The 23000-nt window shown below is 32.7% G+C and overlaps 2 protein-coding genes across 2 annotated transcripts; both read left to right on the top strand.

The window, feature by feature from the left end:
* Window positions 1-685: 685 nt before the first annotated feature.
* On the top strand, window positions 686-20217 carry Smp_148660 (putative DNA ligase IV; the record flags this gene model as incomplete). The annotated part of the gene is made up of 10 exons (XM_018794723.1): window positions 686-1126; window positions 3632-3844; window positions 5621-5878; window positions 6703-7036; window positions 9113-9498; window positions 11601-11771; window positions 13083-13229; window positions 14684-14935; window positions 16028-16192; window positions 19813-20217. 10 exons carry the CDS (start codon window positions 686-688, stop codon window positions 19990-19992), a joined length of 2547 nt encoding a protein of 848 aa, XP_018649106.1. The 3' UTR covers window positions 19993-20217.
* Smp_178000 (hypothetical protein) lies at window positions 17140-17466 on the top strand (the record flags this gene model as incomplete). The annotated part of the gene is made up of 1 exon (XM_018794724.1): window positions 17140-17466. One exon carries the CDS (start codon window positions 17140-17142, stop codon window positions 17464-17466), a length of 327 nt encoding a protein of 108 aa, XP_018649107.1.
* Window positions 20218-23000: the final 2783 nt, after the last annotated feature.

A 23000-nucleotide genomic window follows, 5' to 3' on the forward strand; every position in this document is an offset into this window, starting at 1 on the left:
AGGGGCATCGGCCTCGTGACTTCCGAAGGAATTCGGCTTTCATCATGAGGTGTCATAATTCTTCTTTGAACTCCGAGGGCAGAGTTTAAATGGTTTGAATTATTTTTTCTGGTTAGCGTTTTTTAGCGAGTTAGTTTTCTACGGGATGGGGTCTCTAACCCCATACCCAACCCTCCTCCTTTACCCGGGCTTGGGACCGGCAGTAACTCTAGAAGAGCTACAGGCGGAGTTACAGGACCTGATAGGTTGAATATATTAGGAATTTTGTCACTGTTGTTTGAACGTAAATATCTGAGATACTGGGTGGGTTCACGTAAAGTTACTTATGGTATCAACAGAATCAGGTATTTTTTTTTAACCATGATAGCACAATTCTACCACTATTCTAACGTCTTATAGTTCCTTATACGTGGTATTTAGTGGTTTCTGTAATTGTCTATGAACGTCTTCATTAACGTCTCATTTAGGAAGCCTCCAGTATCCAGTTGTTTACTTTTTTCCGTTAAGAATTTTCGGATCGCTGATCGTTGTAATAACTATTGTATTTGGTAGTATTTGCTCAGTATAATCGCTGTCCAGTCATCCTAACTGTTTGTTTTTTATTTATCTTATGTATATCATAGGCTCATCAACTTTTGGAAAGCAGTGAAATATTGATCTGTATCGGTACTGGCTAAAATCTTACATGGATGTAATTTTCGAAAGTTCACGTATTGCAAAAAATGTTTCATTCACAACTTATTGCCGTCTCTTGGAAAAACTAGCATCAAGTGATGGGGTCAAGACGAAAGAAAAAATTTTGTCCAGATTTGTAATTTTATGGGAGACCCAGTATCTCGCATTAGACTCAATAAGTCAGTATCCGTGTGGTGGCCGAGCTAGCCTTTATTTACTTTTGCGTTTGTTAATTCCTTCTCATGATAGATCAAGGAAAGCCTTCGGATTGCGTGGACAGACACTATCAAGACTAATAATAAAAGCTATCGGGCTAGCCCCAAACAGTCTGGCTGCTCGTAAACTTTCACATATTCATCCTAATAGTATCCATCGACAGACTGATTTCGCCGATGTAGCATATACAGTGCTCAGAGCTCGATGTCGTGAGGACAGTGTTTTGTCTGTCAAGGTATGTAAACATGTATGATTTCAACTTAGTACTCTATTCAATTTGTTCATTGGTTCCTGAAACTTATTACATCCTCAGCATCTCAGTTTATATCTTGACACTTTTCCAACAGAGATGATTGAAGTCTCTGAAACAATAGCCATCAATGTTTGTATTCAGAATATTTGGACTACTTTAGTGATTCAGAAGGTTCTAAAATGATAAACGTAATTCGGTGAACTAGGACATTGTTCAATATTCATTCATGTGTATCATACACGTCTGGAATCTAACTAACTCTCCTGAAATCAACCCCAACACATTTAGTCAGACCATCTTGGTTTGCAGAAAATTTGTCAAATAATGACTTCAATATTAATGATTTATGTTGGATACACCTATAAAGTGCAAGATAGGTTTTCCTAAGAATTATAAGTCTGTCTGTAGTTGTCCACCAAACTAGTGAAATATATTAATTTTATTTGAGCAAACTTGTTATTATCAAACACTCATTTAGTCTTTTTTTTGGGCAGTCTTCACTTAATTGTCGATCTTTATTGACGTAAATGCTATGTACACATATGTTTCAAGAAAAAAGTAATATCGCGGAGATTCTTATGATAATTTGTTCATGTCTTGTAATTAACAGCTTTGAGTGGTTGCTTTATTAATATTGCGTACTTAAACCCTTTATAGTAAAGTTAGCGCGACATTAAAAGCATGTGCTTTCAATGGCTGTCTGGCTTTGTCCAATATTTTTTTGACGACATTAGATTTGAATAACAGCAGTTTTTGTTGGTGAGAACATATGTTACATATGTGGAGCGATGTCTAGTCTCGTAATAAGATACTCCTTGGAGTAGGATTACGATATTAAAGAGCTAAGAATAGACTGAGGCCGCACATTATTTCATGGTAGATTGTGATAATCTAAACTGTTGAAATCTATACAATTAGACTCAGTTGTAAGTACTTTAACTTGTTTAACTATCAACATTTATTTTTACTTAATTCCTATGAAATAACCGGTAAATATTTCATGCTGGAGAAATGGTAGGGTTTCTAGATACCTAATCCTTGTTAGAGAAAGCAAAGCCAAAAAAATGGAAGGGGAAAGTGACATTATTTGTGGTGTACAATTCGTGTATTAGTATTATGGTTCGAACACTAGATTTATTCCTTCAAGGTTGTATTTTAATATCTTGTCAACTGGTCAAGAGAATAAGTAGTTTGAACAGTGCGAGAAAAACAAGGTTTGCGGAATAAAATGAACTAGTTCTTTTACATGACCCATCAGATACAAGTGGCCTAAAATTAAAACAAATGCTATAATTACAAATAAAGATTTAACATACTTTACTCAGTGAAATTTAGATGTGTGTTTCTGGAGAGAAACCAAAGCTCATGAAAAAACGGGTTACGGAATATATCGTTAAATATAGGTAGGATCGGTGCGTATTTATGTTAAAAATATGAATAATAATGGTACGGGATAATAATAATCACTTGTGAGAAAAAGGAGATTACGTTTTTAGAACTCAACTCAAATTACTATGTGAGCATGAATAAGATTATGTAAGAGACAAAAATGGGGTTAAACAGCAAATAAGGTTATAAAGCGTTGTTTGATCACAGTCATAGTTACCATAGCGAACGAAGGTTTATCACTTTATCTCTCTGAACACATAGGTCAGCTTGGAATCGTTTGATAGCAATTGCCTCATCAAAACGGCGTAAAATCGATGTTGTTTGTTTCTAATTCATTTTAGATGCATAACTGGTATTGACTCCATGTTCACTACCCATTAAGTGCCTAGGAATTGCACTTGTGAAGGTTTTGTTACCTCTTAGGCATCAGCTTTTCTGAATGTATTCAAAAAACGTAGTAGAAGCATTTCTCTGGGTCCTTCTAGACATACTTGCCACCACAGGCATGTATAAATTCATGTATGCTATTAGAGGTGACGTCGGAAGGGGCTTGATCTGCCTTAAAGTGACTTAGTAAACGTCTGGTATTATACTGAAATCTGTTGAGTTGCTAGAAAAATTTTCAGTCCCGCCCTAATTAGTCTCTAAACTCTTCATGAAATCTCATCTCCAACAGGAGATAGATAGGGATAGGCTTATTACAAACGGTCGGTTCATAATGTACAGGATGCTTCTTTCCATATTTCTCGATAAATTTCTTTGGGTATCCATTTTCTACAAGGTTCTTTTCAAAGGTTGCCAATTCGTCTGTAATTCTGTTGTTTGGGCATCTTATTCTAGCTTTGTTAAAATGCGTTTTGACTTGACATGCAAATACTATCTGTTCACACAAAGCTAATTGAAAGGGTTAAAAATATTACAAGGCTTATTGAACTAAGTTATCTTTGCTGGTTGAATGGGATTTCTAATACACAAGTTGTATTCTTTTGTTAGCTTTGCTAAGACCGAACATATGTGTTTACACTGCTAATAACATTCTACAAAACGATTCATTTAATAAGCATTAATAATTTCTCAATTTTTATTTACAAAATAAAGGATTTGAATACTCATTTAGATGAACTTTCTACTGCTGAATCGTATGATATGCGTTTACAAGTATTGCGATCGTTGTTACAGTTAACTACAGCTTTAGAACAAAAATGGATTATACGTCTTATTGTTAAACGCGATTCTGGTTGTGGCCTAAGTGGGAAGAGTATTCTTAGGTGCTTTCATCCAGCTGCGGTCTCTGTTTTCGAAGTCACACAAGTTAGTTTTCTGCGTAACTGTCCATGAAAATAGTTGTTGAATATTTGTTGGTAATTTGTAGTCTCCTACTATTTTCGCCATTAATTTTTTTCTCCTATCTTCCATTCACACTTTTATCTAATAATATATGTTGTAAAATATGTACAGTTGAACGCTAAGTCGTAATCTATCAGTTTTATTCAGTTATGAGCACAATACAATTATTAAAACTTACCAACAGGATGCTACAGCGTTGTGGCTGAGTAATTACTGTTCGCGAGACTCGATTTTTTGGTTTGTAGCGTCTAGTGAACAAATGACCATCCAACCACAATCGTATTTTTTTTAATGCAGTAAAACATTTTTTTATGTAAGACAAAAGAAAAATGGTTAGAGATTACACAATATAAGGTTTGTTGGCTGACGTGGAATAATATGTAAGGACCACTAAATAATTAATAAATTTATAATTTCGGATAATGGTCTGTTTTCTTCTGTTAAAACTCAGTCGCACCAACTAAAACCAAGTTTGACCAAGTACAAGACAACATGAAGGAACCTTGTTTTTCTTGTTTGTATCTGAGATCAACAGTACATCGTAATAAATGTAGCTTACAGTGAATCGTTTACATCATATGAATCTAACGATATTACGTGGACGGGTTAGAATATTTATTATTAGTTGAGTGATTCGAAAACTATTTATTTATACGAGTGAGTGTAGTGCTCGATTATTCATACTATTCTATGACGTATTTCGTCAACTTGTCTTTTCACAAAAGTTATTATGTATAATCGTTTCTAATTTTATTTTATTTTATTTATACACATAAATATTGGTACAAGGAAACACCAGATACATATGCGCCGCACAAATCGAATGAGATTTGTGTGAGGGCTGTGATACTGCCCGGGTGCCCAAACCGAAACAGCTGGTTTTCTTAGGGGCCACACCCCGAGCCTTTGACCTAAAGACCTGATCCACAAGGCAGTGGAGCATCGTGAGGAGATGCAGTCCCATGGTAGCCGGTGACCAACGATTGATTCATACGCCATGTGTTCCCTCAGGATACTGTAACCCATGTGCACCATTGGTTTGAAATCAGGGTTTGCCAACTCCCCTAGGTGGACTTTCCGTGTCCACCAACCCGGTTAAAGCGCCTGACATTCGCTTTTCGTCCTCACAATTTCGTAAACAACAGTAATGCCACGAGAAGGGATTGAGTAGAACTTCCCTGTCAGAGGCTATATATTCGCGTGGCCATGTGAGAGCATTTTGAGAGGGAGAGCGGACTCTCCCTACTCTCGGCCATACCAGGGCATTTGGGGGCATCGTTTATAATTACTAATTATCTATCCCTCTCCCTGTATTTTAAGGCTTACTACTTTTGTAGGCACTGTAATGCTCTGTGATAAACTGCAAATTATCTATAAATACATGCATTTATTTGAGAAAAAGTTCTGATTTGGGAACTCGTCGAGTAAAGTAGTGTCCAACAATACTAAATAAGAAGAGTAGTTGGGTCTTAATGAGAGAAACCATAACACCTGTAAATCCAAGTAATTTTAAATTCAGGTAGGGAGTTGGTCTCGTAGGTAATAAAATTAGTAATTTATATTGATTATTTAATTTTAATCTGATCATAACTGAGATGTTCTACTAACTTCAATGACTGTTCTGTCAGGATGCAGAAATATATATCAATAGATGTAATGTTCGATATTTTTTCAAACTTCATTCATTTTCTTTGTAGATAGCTTAGTTTTCACTGACTTATTTATTTTTATTTTTTTCAGGATCTTCTCCCACTATGTGAACGAATCGCAAATATACCTTCTCCCAACACATTTATGTTGACAGGATATGCTAACAATTTAAGCAAGTCATTCGATGTCACTCTTTTTGTTCCATTTCGTCCCATGTTATGCGAGCGGGCTAATAGTGGTGATATGCTAGTTAACTCAGCACTACATTTGTACGGTAAACAGAACCAAGGTGATACTAAAGGATTAAAACTTCTTTTCGAAACGAAATTCGATGGAGAACGCGTTCAAGTTAGTAACCATATATATCTTTATATTATTTATTGCGTAATACCAGTGAAAATGTACTTTACTGTGACAAACTATGATATATGTCGTTCTAATGATATAAATATACTATCATGTAGCTTATAATGTGATGATCCGTACAGCTATTTCTTTAAGGATTATGATCCATTAATCTGCTTCAATTTCAACAATCAGAAAGTATTGTAAACATACACATAGTATAATCTTGCACGTCCTGACCAAATAACTTTTATGTGATTTTCAAGTTATATTTTTTCTAAAAAGATGTCAAAAATTGTATAATATACCCATCTTAATGTAGTGTAACATTTTAGTTTTCTGTTTTCTGATGTATTATTCCCCATAAATATCAAAACCGAATCACTTAATCATCGTTTCTCTTCATGGGTAGGATGATTAGAAAAAAGTTCATTATGGAAAAAAAGAAGCAATAAATTGAAGAAACATAAAATATAATCCATTTATGGATGATAAGTGTTTTGTCGTAGATAAAGAAGCATAGACAAGTCTCTAATTTTTTGAATGTGACTTGCTTTTCTCTAGCAACATAATTTTTGATTCTCCTGTGTCATTTTTTTTCACTTTTAACTATATTTTTCTCATATTTAGATTTCTATCACAATTTTTATTATATCCTCTTTGCCAATTTACATCTAATTAATTTCCTCCTCTCTTCTTGTACTGATGTGAGATGTAGGAATTAAGACCATCAATACATATTTGTGCTGTGTTTTTTCTACGTTTCTGTTGGTAGATTTAAATTGAAAAATAAAATATATTAAAAATTTTTTCCTTCCCAAAATTAGCTTCATAAATCAAGTAATTCTTATCGATATTGGTCAAGAAATGGTTTAGAATGGACAGCAAGTTACGGTGAAGATGGTACTCGAGATTTTGACAGATTATCTGCTCAATTACATTGTGGATTTGCACAGCATGTAACTGATTGCATACTAGATGGAGAAATGATGATATTTAGTAAGTGGTCAAATTCAATTATGTCAAAATCAACAAAATTTGATGTAAAACGGAGTTCTTATCAAAATCCAGAAATCGATAATTATCAACCGTGTTTCATTGTTTTCGATATACTTTATTTGAATTCACAAGTATGTTTATCATATCCATATCATATTAATGGTAATAATACTAATGCTTCAGACTGATTTAGAATTTGTAGTAAATTAGTGGGTAGTTTGCATTAATAGTATATAACTTTTTCATAGTCATGTGCGACTTTATCCATTTCGAATCCATGAGCATATGTGGAACAATTTTATACCTAAGGGAAAGGTGTTTGAAATTCTCGTTGTGATCTAAATTTCCTGTTTATTTATTTATTTATACACATAAATATTGATGCAAGAAGGCACCAGATATATATGCGCCACATAAATCGAATGAGATTTGTGTGAGGGCTGTGATACTGCCCAGGAGCCTTTGACCTAAAGACCTGATCCACAAGGCAGTGGAGCATCGTGAGGAGATGCAGTCTCATGGTAGCCGGTGACCAACCATTGATTCATACGTCATTTGTTCCCTCAGGATACTGTAACCCATGTGCACCATTGGTTTGAAATCAGGGTTTTCCAACTCTCCTAGGTTGACTTTCCATGTCCACCACATCGTTTAAAGCGCCTGACATTCGTTTTTCGTCCTCTCAATTTCATAAACAACAGTAATGCCACGAGAAGGGATTGAGTAGGACTTCCCTGTCAGACGCTATATATTCGCGTGGCCATGTGAGAGCATTTTGAGAGGGAGAGCGGACTCTCCCTACTCTCGGCCATACCAGGGCATTTGGTGGTACACATCTAAGCAACCTGTTAGTTCATAGTCTATCATAAGTCAATTGATGATATAACTCTCCTAAATTATTATAACAACAGAAAAACCTAACCACTGCATTATGCTATCAAATACAGTCAGATTTATTGCTTTTAATTCTATTGTGTAGATTCGGGACATCTGTATAGAATGTTTTAGAAGCATTTCAAATATCCAGGGCTTTAAATCTTATTTTAGATACCATGAATAAGATTCAGTGAGTTAAGCATAAAAGTGATTATCACATATAGGGAGATTTACTAATTTATTGTTCACAAATAGAAGTTAGAGAAATAGTTTTGTCGACAACTATTTAGCTGGTTGGTTTGTGACTATTTCAATAACAGACAACTCTAAATTTATTGGACAAAGAAAGAAGTATGTGAACATTATAACACCGAATGGTTAAACCATAAAGTCATTACTTTCAGTTGACTTATGGGATATCTGTATGCTCACTCGATCCTTAAATTTATTGGTCACAGATTTAGATTTACTTTATCCGCTACAGTATAAGGAATCAGGCGATGTAATTCTTCACGTAATGAGAACTCATGTCCTATTCCATAAGTCTACAACTGTTATAACTTGTGGCCGAGTGGATGCCCTGTTAATGTATGACGTGATAAGACCGTCAATCAGAGAGCAGCGAATCATCGATTGGAACAGTGACACACGAAAACCGTACGAGCAGTCTAGAGTCCGTATCGATCTTGCTTCTGTCTAGCCCTGCCCAGCCAGCCTCTGCGGTATGAATACTTATATTTCAAACATACTGAGTTTATATACTAATCAAACTGACCACATCGCACCATAAAATAGAAAATAACATGTGTACAAGATTTAGCCAAATGTACTCGATAGACTGGGTGTAATTCATGAATGGTCAATCGTATAACAATAGTTTATAGTTCCAAATAAAGCTCATGATAAGGGGAAAATAAATATGAATAGTTTAGTTATTTAGCGATTATATGATAAAAAATGGATCCCGAAGTTACCATTCACTACTGTTATCGGGACATAACAACAACCTGGAATTTTCAAATATGTTTTTCTACATGGTATATTCTACTGTTGCAAATGATCATGCTTTACAGTGTTCTGACCGAGCATTGTTATAAACTTGTATAATTTGAGTGTTCTGTTAATTTCCAACTCGGTCGTTAACTACAATATATTTTTATTAGTAATAAGTATTGTTTACCCGTTTTACATGTTTAATAGTTTGTTTAAAACTTATGTATTATTTGCTAACTTTTTGTTACTCCCTCAAGTTATTAACTTCAAAGTCCCTACTGCAGCGTAAACATCTTTTATCAGAGGTATTCAATTTGAATTCAACATCACTGGATACTGACTCGTTTATGGATAGTGATGAATCATTAGATTTCAAACCGATCCCTATTATAAATGGTATTATGTACGTTTCTAAATGGTATACTGCCTCGGCACATCAAACAGAAGTTGCAAGAGCTTTTAATCATCTTGTGGATAATCATCAAGAGGGTCTTATAGTGAAAATAGCCAATTCTCCATCTCTTTATCTACCTGGTATTAGAACTGATGGTGGTTGGTGGAAAATTAAACCAGATTATATACAGGGTTTATTAGAAGACTTAGATTGTCTAATTGTCGGTGGTTATTTTCATCATCGTGGAGATAAGATAATAACAAGAGTTAACCATTTTTTATGTGCTGTTCGGAATGATGAATCCTATGAATCTACTTCAGAAGATAATTTCACTCTAACACGGTTTTATACATTTTGCAAGGTACGCTTTCTCTTTAAATGTTTAAGTTATTTAACACCTTACATAACGATTAGAGTATATTGGTTCCCATGTCTACTTTTCTTTGAGGATGCGCTAGAACAAGTTTAGCCATCTAGTAGTCGATTTATCCGAATCACGTTATTCAGGTTTAAGTATAGTGAACAAATCGTTAACACTTGGGTCTCACTATATATAAACTACTAAACTGTTATCATGACTTCTTTTAATTGATTGCTACTATTCATCTGGAATCTGATAGAATTGTTCAAATATTTAGGATGATTGAAAACTATCCACATTTGAAAAAGTCTTTTAGCTGTATTTCATCTTATGAAGCCCTTCTTGAACTATTAACATTCATACATGTACTATTGTATATACTGTACAACAAGGAATATCTATAAAAAGATTGTGATTTATTATTCATGTAAATAATTTTTTCTTATGTGAACGCGTTTATTTAATAAATGAGTTAATTCAAACTTCATGAAGTAGGAATACAAGGGTGAAAAACAAATCTGCAAATAAATAATTAATTCGATTCGTTGAAACTTCCACATTAATTAGGAATACCGTGCTTTTTTGGATTCTGTTCACATATATTATAAGCTTACGACTGGCTGTCAGTAAATTCAACTGCCTATTTTAGTATCGTTCCAGTTAAAATGAATATATAATACAATATTTAACCGTTCGTTTATATCTGACCCGTACGCAAATTGTTGTGTGAACAGTGTAGAAAGAAATGTGTGTAGTTTTTGTGGTGGTAGTTCATTCAACTATCTTGAAAATCTGACGATAAGTCCTTTTTGTTTTTAATAGTTAAAGGACGGATACCGATTACCGAGAGTTCTTGTGGTTGTGTTTGTCATTGATAGGTGTATCAGGAGAGTATTCAAGTCTGCTAACGACTTTACCTGAATGTTGTTGGTAGCAGACTATCATCTGAATTGGCTACACTAAGTGGTAACATATCCATCTGTCTATCAAAGAGCGTATATATAGCATAGTAGTCGATTCTGTATTAATTTATGACTTGGAAGCATGACGTTTGGAAGTAATGTGCATAAGTTAGTAATTTCTGATCATCATTGTCTTCAAACCATTGTTCTTTCGATTGATGCTCTTGAAAATATATTGTTGGGTGAAGGTGGCGAATCAGTTGGTGAGGTTACGAATCTGCGTGAGCTGAGGTTGTTAGGCTATGTATTAAACGTGTCTTCCTCGACGCTCGATATTGGCTAGTGTAGTAGTAGGCTGGGAGCTGTGTAAGGACAGTCAAGCCAAGGCTTAAAATAAGTTGACGAATTCAATAACTGTTCTGAGTAATATTTAGCCGTGCAATATCTCTGGTTAGGATCTACTTGATAGTTGGGGTGATAAGTTAAAGATATTTAATGGAGCATCTCAGAATCGGTTTCAGCGGCGCAAATTCATTAATTCTATGTTCTTCTCTACAATTTTATATTTGATATTATCGCGTTCTTTCTATTCTGAGAATTCATCCATTTTTCGAGTTAAGTTTTCTGTATTCATTTCACCTTACTGTGGTAGAAACTACCATTCAGCTCCTGTGGTATCTTTTTCTCATTGGTATGCTAATGTTATTGTTTCATCATCAATTCCATCCATTTCATTTACACATATACTTGGACGTTTATTTTGTGATTTAAAATATTTTTCTTTCGTTACTTTGTTCTAAAAGAGAGAGAAAACCATTTCGTTTGTTATTTTTTGATAGCTGATTCAGCGATAGTGTATGAACTTGATGTAATCTATATTTAAATATTTGTCTAGTTATTGAAAGTGGTGAGACAATAGCTGGGCAAGTTTAATTCGATGTGTAAATGTTCTTACAACTTGTGTTTATAAATATATCCATCTAAACAAAATATTATCATAAGCAGACTTTTCAGAGTGTTTAACTTTTTTCTGGTCTATCAATTACTCTTTGATTTTATCTGTCCACTATTATGTAATGCCTCACTTTTTATTGCTTCATCGTAAGGCTTTCAATGTTTTTCGTGGTTAGTACTGGGCAACAGAATTAAAAACTAACCATCAATTATCAGTTTTATTCAATGTATTTTTTTTCTGACAAGGTTAAATCTGGGCTAACAGTTAAACAATTGAAAGAAATTAACCAGTTGTTAGGAAAACATTGGAAGGTGTACGACAAAAAACATCCTAATTCTAGTTCTACTGAATGGTTATGTGTGAATTCTGAACGCCCAGATGTATGGATAGCTCCACGATCATCGCTTGTTTTACAGGTTAGCCATCGACTTTATCTCATGCTTCATTCCTCCAGATTCGTAAATTTGATAGTCATATAAAGTATATTTTCACTTAGTACTGAATACTAAAACCTGACCTGTTTGTTTACTGTAATGTGCTAGATTAAATGGGCTGGTTTGTGAGCATTTTGATTTATGCTTTGTCTTTATGAATTCATATCTTTCATTATCACGGCAGAGTTGAAGCACAGTCACATGGAGTATCACAATCCCGGTTCCGGTTGATATCAATGTTTTTGAGCATCATTGCTCTCAGACTTAATGACAGTTTGTTTTTTGTTTCTCTCTAAACTTTTAAACTGGATATTTTACAATGTTCTGTGCCAATAATTATTCACTGTTTTTCTGTTGGTATTACAATCTGTTAGTTTTAATATCTTACTTGAAGAATTTTGATAGAACGGGAATGCATATAACTGTGTGAGGGATTTCATTTTCTATAACCTTTGGCAACTAAGCGTTCATAGCACTAACTCTTTGTGACTTGCTTCAGAACTTTCAGCAGTTTAGGTCACTTGAACTACGTGCAGTTATTAGTACAAACAAATAGTTTAGACTCAGATAAAATTGCATTGTCTAGTGCATATGTAAAATGACACCTTAAAATTGCTGTATTAGGACGGACTAAATTTTTGCTCCAAAACAGTCTGTTAAATTTTTAGCATTATATTTAATAAAAGACTATCTTATTTAGTTGGAGTTTTGTGCAGATTTGGTTTAATTTCTAGGTTTCATTCGTCACAAACTGATCTCGGTTGTGGGTTCCCTCAACAAACAAGGGTTACTGGACAGCTGTCTATGATAGGTTCAACTTACAGATATAAAAAAAAATCCTTTCAACTAAACCACAATATCAACTCACTAATGACTTTAAATAATTTTGAATTTCTAGTAGAAGTCTTGATTAATGGAGTTCAAATATTCCGAAAGCAAAACAGTTGTTACTGGCGGCATCGAATAATCGTCATGCTCTTCCACAAAATGATTAAAGTCGGACACCGACCCAGTAGTTCCAATGATTAAGCGCCCATTGTGAGACCTAAATATCCTGGATTCGGTCTTCGGTGAGGTCCTGGGTTTGGACCCCTGGAAAGCCCCGTCCTAGGACGAAACAGCTGTTAAATATTCTTTGCTTTCCGGTCGTATGTGAGGTGAGATCAATCTGTGACAAATACAACCTACTAATTTGCTTCTCATGAAGATTTTATAAATTACCCTGAATGTAAATAAGCCAAAGTTAATCTACAGTTATTTTTTGTATTGGAATATTATTTTGATCTACTACAGCTTCATGGAGCTGAATTAATCCAGAGTGATTCATATTCTTGTGGAATAACTCTTCGATTTCCTCGTGTAGTGGCTATACGTCATGATAAAAATTGGCGTGATTCCCTATCAATGAGCGAATTAATTAAGCTAAATACTGAGACAGAGGTAATTAATCAGAGTTATGTGTAGTTTTTTAAAGGTTTTAGCTTTTTTTAAAAAGTAATAAATATTTCTTTTCTATGTCACATAATTGTTTTGTTCATATAGTTAATTGATCAATTTCAGCTTGTCTACCATCTGCAAAATTAACTGAGATTCATTTCTTTCCTAGAGATTCCTGTAATGTTTTTAAAAACAAAAAGTTTAAGCGAACACTTATTTTCAAGCATTTCATCTCTGGGCTACACGGTATAATATGGATAAATCTATGAGTTCATCCTTAATTTGTTATGTCAGTCATGGCTTAGCTGAGAATATGACGTGCGATTCCATATTATATGAAAAATATATATTATTGAAATATAAAGTTAGTGTAGAAAAATAAAGTGAACATGTTATTTTTGTACACAAAGATTAGACTGGAATTGGTGGATAGCTAGAGCCTCTGTTATTAGTGTTTAATTTTCATTCCCCTTGAATCAACTCTGCTGACTATATGGATAATTTTGAAGAATTTCGGTCAAACAACGTAACCATAATTTACGAGATGTTCTAGAATTGAGCTATTGACTGACTTGTGCAATTCTTTTAATCTCCAGGTGGGGTAATAAACAGATATGTGTTTCAAAAGAGCTCACTTTGTTTGACCAACATAACCCGTTCCATAAGAATAAGTAAACTGATAGATTTCCAGTTTGATAGCTTCATCTACCAGACAAAAAGCCTTATCTCTATTCCCAACAAAAAAACTTGGATAACTCAAAACAGCTATTATAAATTGTTGTGAATCGATACACCAATACAAAGTCAACAATTAGATTGTCGTATAATGCTACTACTAAATATCTTGCTGAAAATTCATAATCGGTCAAAAATCGGCTCAACAAATATATCATCATTGATACATTTGATCTCATCCATTCAATATCCCATTACGATGTAAGTAGGAAAAATAATTTCATCAGATGTTATCTCTTAATAAATGTCCCATTCGTTAAAAGTTATGATTATTTTAAAAACAACAAGCCGTATATTAGTGTTCCGAAACACATTGAATATCGAATCAATATAATCAAATGAACCAACCGTGATGTATATAATGGGCTCAATCGATGGTTGGAAATAGCCAGCAAGAAACCCTGGACCCAGGTTTCGTGTTATTTAGCACTCATCAGCAAGGTGTACCTGTAGTATTCAGCAGACTGATGCTCCCTGGCGGATTCGATCCCGTGTCACCCAGCTCAACAGTCAAAGGCGTTGTCGCTGAACTATTTGAGCAACAACTGACTTCCAGTAGGATTGAGATGTATTTACAATGTATTGATTATCATACACTGACCATCTCTTCACTTTGATTAGGGGTCATTCAATGATATTTGAACTCCTATTTAAATTCCATTTTTCATATATTATCAATATTTCTTCAACATTTATAAACTCCTTCATTTTCTGGTTATTAGGGTAAATTAGCCACAAAGCGATTGTCAATTGTGCCAACATTTTCTGGGCTTGCAGATGTCGAACATCAACAATCCTTTCCAGATATAAGTAGTTTGAATAGTAGTTGTTCAAGTACAAATCAAAGTAGTGGGTATCATACATTAAATGAAACCACAGAACAACAAACAACTGAATTGTTTATAAATGTTGATGAACCTTTAGCAACATCTTCACCTATTAAACAGCGTAAAATTGATGTTTGTCATGAACATGTAGGTTGTGCTTTTTTTCAAATTGGATACTCAGTGTTATTAGTTCATAGAGTTATTATTTTATGTGTATTTTATAGTGTTTTTTCATTGTCTCTAATTCTTGTCCAATTTATTGATCCTTTTGCCTAAATTAATACTGTCAGTATTACTTAACTGTTTTCTTTAACTATTTTAACAATAAGTAATGTTCACTAAAATGTCGAGTAACAATACAGTAGGGTTATTGTAGACTAGGTACCATGACTTTGTTTAATAACCAATGTATGAATGTAAGTACACTATTGAAAAATATCATAATTGACGTAATGGAACTGAATAATAGTTTGTAGGTTCTTTACGGTTTATTTAAATGTATTGTGAACAAATTATAATCGATTGGAGTAGGTTCAGAAGAAGAAAAAAAAGAGCAGTTGGTGTAATTTATCAGTATATATAAGGTTGTTGTATTTTCTTGCTGAATATGTCCATAACTTCATTAGTCGATAATCTGTTAGTGAATGTGTCCTCTAAGCATGCATGCTTTGATACTGCTAATGATACTTAAGTACAGGGACAAAATGTATTCTGTCACTAGTTGTTAAACATTATAAGGAGTTTGGAATTGTGTTCTAGTTAATTATGTCAACATGGATCTGTTATCAGGAGTCATTTAAAAATTCTCAACTGATTTGAATTATTTACTCTGTGGTTTCTGTTTGTATGTGATTCATCACTTGGTTATATTTTATAGTTGAAATATCGATATGAGAAACTCTTTTTATTTTGTTTTACTTATCTCATAAATTCTATCACTGCAATTTAAATATGTCATCAGTTTTAGCCTTTCTCCATGCAATAAGCTCTGAGTAACCAAATTATATCAATTGCTTTCACGAAGCACTTTTGACTTTCAATTTACAAAATGATCTTGTTTATCTAGTTGCCAAATTTCATAGTATGCTATTGTTTGAAAAAAATGTTTTAAGAGTGCAACTTTTAGGTAAAATAATATCCTACAACATGTACTTCGTAGTATATATTAACTATTGATAATTAACTTCTTTGAATAGTATAAAGAATTGTGTATAACAAATGGATCATTGTTTATTTTAGTTAAATTATTTTGAAAATCACGAAATATGTCTTTGGTTATCAAATGATATTGAATTGAATAAAAAACTAGAGCTTGAAGCTATTATTCGTCGCTATGGTGGTGTTGTTGTACAAAATCCATCTGAAAGTACTTTTTGTATTGTTGCTGATAAGCTTACATTAAAGGTAAAGGTGAAATTTGTTTTCAATTTTTATTTTTGGATTGTGAAGGATATTTTCAATTTGTAAACTTTTTTTTATAGTTTTAATTTAATCCATTGAATATCTAATTTTTCTACTGATAACTAAATAAATGATCAATGAGGGGATATTTCGTGACTCAGTGTAAGCTACTTCTTCATCTTGTTGTGCTAACGAGGTATGGCAACTTAGACCGATGCATAAATATGCCTGGTCCTACGTTGTAGCTAACTGACTGACTTCTTTAGAGAATAAATAACCAAATTAAATTAATCCAAGTTTGAATAGTACAAAGGAACAAAACAAGAATATTAGATGCGATCAATTATAAACAGATCTGACTTGGTCAGAATATTTAATTTTTCTGTTGACAACCTAAACAAATGATTGGTTAGTTTACTAAAGCTTTTTTTCACAGTTTATTCCCTCAGTACTTGTCTAAAAATTGTTGATTTGAAATTGAAATTTATCGATAGAAATATAAGGAGATTTTCGGTTTACTGACTAGAAATTATTTGGGATATTGTATCAGAGTTATGTTTTCGTCTAGTTACGTAAACAGTTTTTATATCTATTTATCAGGTTAGTTTTCCTTTTTATGTTTTGTGGTTGACTTCACTCATTACTCCATGAGTAAGTTAAATGAAATAAGTTTGTGTATTCTCTTAACCAAATGCAACATCTATCAACTCGATTTTGCCTGAAAATGGGATGAAATCTGTAAACACCTTCAGGATATACATTATTATTATTCCAAGTCATTAGTATTATTTTGTGCTAACTAGGTATACTGTCATACCACCCAGAGTAAAATAAATGAATCTGGTCTTGAATCTGCTAAAGTCAGTGCCTAGAAGCACTGTGGTCATTAAAGAACTACTGTACTTGTTACTCTAATTATATTTTCACCATTAAAGTGAACATTGTTTTTCATGAATTCTAATAACATTTTATTACTTCAGACAAAAAATTTACTGAACTATTCCAGTACTTCAAAAAAACGCTCTTCATTTATTGAATACAATGTAGTTCACTTGAATTGGTTACTTGCTTGCATCAATAAAAAATCTCTGTTAGCATGGAAACCAAAAGATATGTTTGCAATGAATTCATCTGTCGCTGCTAAAATGGCTCAAGAATATGACAAATTTGGTGATAGTTATAGTGAACCGATTACATCTGATGAATTGAAATTTAATCTTAATGATATTTCATGCTATGAATCAATACAGAAGAGAAGAGAGGTATATCAAAGTTAACAGTAAGTTGATTGACTGCTAACTTTTTTTCACTTCATTTAAGCGAAATATAATTATCTTCAGGCAACTACTTATTGGACTTAATAGTTGCTTTAATACTATTCTACGTAATCCAGCACACTTTATGTGATGATTCAATGTTGAATACTCGTCATAGTGTGAATAAGTATTGTACTCATCTAGATGTCAAATTAATCTATAAATATTCATCATACAAACCTCGTCACATATAGTTATGTTCCTATCTGCATCTAAAACTCGGCTAAAATGTGGTAAAAGAACTATAGAGTAATGTATGTTCTTTAAATTCAGTAGTATTTAGTAGTATGTACTGTTCAAGTGACAAAGGTTATATTGTGTGATAATTCTTTAACTCGTGATAAATAATAAATACTACGTGATTAATTATCAACAAATTCTTAGAAAACAATCATTGTTATCGTTTTGTTTAACTAGTTTTTGGAAATATTTACCTAGAATATCGTTTACTTAGTTATCCTGTACTGCGTATTACTTTTTATCCGATTCTTATGTTCTCATCGATACACTTATGAGAATAAACAGTGATAAATAGAGTTATACTAGAGGTAAGATAACAACTCAAAGTCAGTTGTAGGTTTTCAAATATTCTAATTTTAGTGAATCTATTCATGACGAACTTTTAAATGAGTTAAGGTTCTAGAGTACAACACTCATCTTTTAATTGATCTGTTTTCATTCTTGAAGTTCTGTTTTGTTATGAGTAAGTACTGCTTTATTTTCCTAATGATTTATATCGTTCAATAAATATGTATGTTTTCATAGTTTAAATCAGAAACTAAACTTTATTAGACTACCATTGAAAACCTGGAAGGACTGAACTTCTGTTTCGATCTCGTATAGTCCATCAATGACTCAAAATTCTCTTCTACAGTTACATATCACTTTGTTCAAGTAGTCGATTATCACTATTTCAAATTCATTTTGAATTGTTTCATCATTATTCAAACAATATTCGTATTATTTTCTTCTTCAGGTTCCTAAACTCAGTCATTATTCAAAATTAAAACTTTTATTAAACGAATTTGCAAATGATATGGAAGTGTTACATCCTTTGACGGGTTATATTCTAGTACTTATACGTCCATTGTTCAGTTTAGAAAATGATGAAAAGAAGACTGTACTGACTAGTTTGGAAATTCACCAACAATTAATGATTATATGATTTACGTAGACTTGGTTTCATGTGTATAGGACCTATTGGTATTATAAGGCCGGAGTCTGTATCTAATTTACAGTCTCTGTGAATATGACCTATCAGCATTGTTATCTGTGAATCACATACGAATGATTGTATGCGATCGATCATTAAGTAATACGTGTATCAATCCGACGCATGTAATAGTGGTAAATTATCAATATTTATTGTACTGTTACTGTTTTTTATGATTTAGACGTTCTATTACAAAACTTTTTATTGACCAAAAATATCCCAAGTCGATTATTAATAGATAAATACTGGGAAACATCAGTTGTGTAAATAGGTAATCAAGGAGTTGATTATCAATATGGAATTACTAACAAACTGTTTGATTCATATTCTTAATTAAAGAAAATTCGCTTATGGGATTAGTAGTGCAATTCAAACACGTAACGTCAAGTTACTTATTAAGAAAAAATTAGTTAATCATGAAAGGAAATGAAAAACTGCACAGTATCCAATAAAGACTAGAAATTCGGTTATAATATTCTTTGAATGCACATTAACTGGGAAGTGTCAAGATGATTAGTAATCAATTTCATGAAGTAGCACTTAGTGTTAACTGAAATCGATATAGCTTAATAATATTATGTCCGACTATCCACTCAACATCATATATATATATGATGTGTCAGCGAGAATGATAATGATTGATTGTCTGCTTAGTCAGACTTTTAGATAGTCTGACAGGTGTTAGATGAGTTCTTGTCCTTATTAGCTCCTGTCCTTATTATTATTACTGATTTTCCATTTGTTGTCGGATTGTATCGGTTTTTTGTGGAAATATATTTACATTCTCGTCAGGCTAATCACGCGTTCTTGATCTGGGTTGTGTTGAAGTTCTGTAGAGTAGACACTAGGAGAGAATCCAGTGTAGATATTTATCTAAGGTAAATTGACGTTCCGTTCGTGTATACAGGAAAACGGACCGTTATAACAATATATATATATATATATATATATATATATATAGTCATACCAATGTAATCTGGGTCCTAAGCAATGGGTCGTGTGCTCGAATTAACATCATTTTATTTAGCTTATTTTTTCATGAGATGTTTAAAATACTCAACTAAATGTTTCTCCCTTTTCTTTCCAACACGTAGTTATCAACTTCTCAAGAAACAGAGTTTAATATTTGGTTAAACAAGAATTATTCAATATTAAATACTTGGATTCGTCAATTTCCTCGTATTCCACATTTCATCAAAGAGAGTTGGTTAACTGAATGTATTATGCAAAGCAGTTGGTGTTCAGAATTGAATCATTTGATTGAAATAAACTAAATTCACAATCCTTTCATGCTGTTCACTCAGTTTTTGGAGTGAAACGGTAGCTTAGTGGCTAGACCACTTGTGTTCCATCCGAATAGGTCACAGATCCAAACTTCACCTCACCTTTACTTCGGTTTGAGCGGGCAAGTAATGTCGCTAATCCTTACACAAATTATGTGGGGCTCAAGGTTGGTGAGTACATTAACCTGTACTTGGTAAATGAGCTCTATTGTTATCTTTATTGTATATTATTATTTATTTTGATTGTAATACTGTGTAATCAAAAAAAGAGCAAATACTTCACATAATCTACAGTCGGATTGTTTTATGCACAATGTCAATATTTTTCCTCTCAAACTCATTTCTCTTTGAAAGCTTTTATTATTATTTTTTGTTTCTCCAATTCTGTGAATCGACCATTATTAATCCTCATTATTTGTGCAACTAATTTCTAATTTTCTTCTTTCATTATTTTTAAAAATGGTACCAGTCTATTTTTGTATAATTTTGTTTTTATCATGCACTAATCTGTGATAATTAAAAAGAAATAATGTTATGTTTTATTCGATAATGTTGTTGTTATTGCCGCCGCCGTCGTCGTCCCTGTTTCTAACCCTTAATATGTTTAAATGATGTAGACATTCGTTTGAATTTTCACTGAATGAAAAAACAACAAACAAATTGCAATATTAGTCATTTGATCCAAGTAGTTTTCCTATCTATTGGGAAGGAAGTTAGATTTAAAATCGTTATATTAATAATAGAATTGACTAATCAGTGAGAAGAAAGCATTGTTTCTTTTCGAAAATTAGCCGGTATTGTATATCGAGTACAAGAAGTATTCATCAAGAGATTTATCGCTTTGTTTTCAAGAAATTTCGTTTTTCGTCCTCTCAACTTCGTAAACAACAGTAATGCCACGAGAAGGGATTGAGTAGGACTTCCCTGGTAGAGACTATATACGCTTGGCCATGTGAGAGCAATTGGAGAGAGGGAGAGCGGACTCTCCTCACTCTCGGCCGTACCAGGGCATTTCGGAGCCTTTATTGAATAGATCATACTAATGAACTTCCTTTTTTCATTAATTTTTCTCTAGAAAACTAGAAACCATTCTTACTTGTCACTTTTATCATGAAAAATAAATGTTAAAAGTACGTTTTTAATAAATTTCCTTATATTTTCTTTATTTTTGTTCTCTAAGCAACACTATTATTTACATATTAATTATTATTTGAAAAAATCTAGTCAACTATTGTAAGTATCTATTTTTGAAAGTTTATAGACTATAATAGATTGTTAGTTTAATCTTTCTATTATTTTATTCATAGAAAGTATAGATAGTAATAAATAATAAACCACAATTATTATTTCCGTTTATTAAAAATCTAAAATATAAATATACCAAGGTATATTTAACCCCCTTATAACATTTCCTGTTTCCTTATTACAATGAAATAAAACTTTAAAATTTACAATACACAGGTTACTATTTTTCTTTGTTTTATGAGAAAATCTGTTTTATTTCACTAAAATGAATAAAAATAATTTAAGTCTTAGTGTACTAAGAATTTACCTTTTTTGTAAACTGTCATTTTGAAATGTGACTGGAATTATGCGAAATTTGAAGACTTTTTAAATTGTGATTTTATGATTTATTTTTAGCTCTCTGGAATGTATATTGTTAATAAGCAGAGATAGATGGTGACTAGAAGTGGAATTTAGGACGCGCATTTCGTCCTATTTTGGGGCTTGACAGTCGAATTTACAGGCATCCTGGAGTTGTTTTTCACTCCGGGACTCGAATCCACTACCATTAACATTAAATGCCATCTCGTTATTTATTTAGCTACTGATTCCAGATAACCACTACCTTGTGCAATGGGTAGAAGTTTAACTCATTTTTGTATTGGTTGTTAGAATCTTTACATTGATCAATTGCAGTCCTAAATATCAGTGGGAACGTTCAACCAACCAATACAAAAATGAATTACGTTGTTAATGATTGATTCTAAAAGGGATTAAAATATTCTGTGTAATTATTCATTTCTTTATTCGTACTTACCTTTAGTCAGAGCAAACAACAAGATTTTTAATGAACAAATATTTATTCTTAATTCTGTACGTTGTTCCTGTTCTCAACAGATAGAGGCTAGAGAGTACAGTATGATAATTGATAGTGCGAATTCGTCTAGTTAATTATTGCATTGTTGGATCGATATATTTAGTCGTGTAGCGGTAGTGTTGTTAATTAATTTAAAAGCTTACTTACAGTTAGGTTGGAAATTTATACTCATTCTACATTCCTTTAACCAATGTGCAATCATTTTTGTAATGTGGATAATGAGTAACGTTGACATAAAGCTAAAGTCGGTACGGGTAAACTCTTAATGAATTACATATTTTCTATCCTCTGGAACGATACTCTTATCTGTTTTACAGTAGCATTTTGATATTTTAAAATGATCATGCGCGTTCAGTCCTTTGTTAAACGTGACATATTCAAGATATTTCTAATATAAAATATTGTACTACCTAGCTAATTTACCGAACTACTACATTGTTTTAGGGAACCGGTTTTCTTTCTGACTTTCATAAAAATATCCAAAATGATAGCTGTTCTTTTAACGACATATATGTCATCGTCCTTAACCAAATAAATAATGATCTTGTATAGAAATAACCTTTTACATAGAAAAAAATGAATTGTAACTACAAGACACTTTTTTCTTCCTATATTGGATTGGTTAGCTTTATGCACTTGAACCTCATTGTTGATGTCCACACCGCTACTCGAATGTAATGCCTGCCGCTTTAAGCACTCAATGCGTTATACATTGGTTTACTGGGCTTAAACATTCTCTAGTATGTCAAACGGGTATAATGTTTATATCATTATTAGCAAAGGTTTAAATTTATGCACATACGTCAGCAAATAATTGCAACGGGATAACTCAAACCCCTTACTTAATAATCGAAAAATGATCTTGATGTGTCGTCGATTTACATAAATTTTGAGTTCA

The sequence above is a fragment of the Schistosoma mansoni genome, chromosome 1 (genome assembly GCF_000237925.1).
Source record: "Schistosoma mansoni strain Puerto Rico chromosome 1, complete genome".
NCBI classification, from domain to species: domain Eukaryota; kingdom Metazoa; phylum Platyhelminthes; class Trematoda; order Strigeidida; family Schistosomatidae; genus Schistosoma; species Schistosoma mansoni.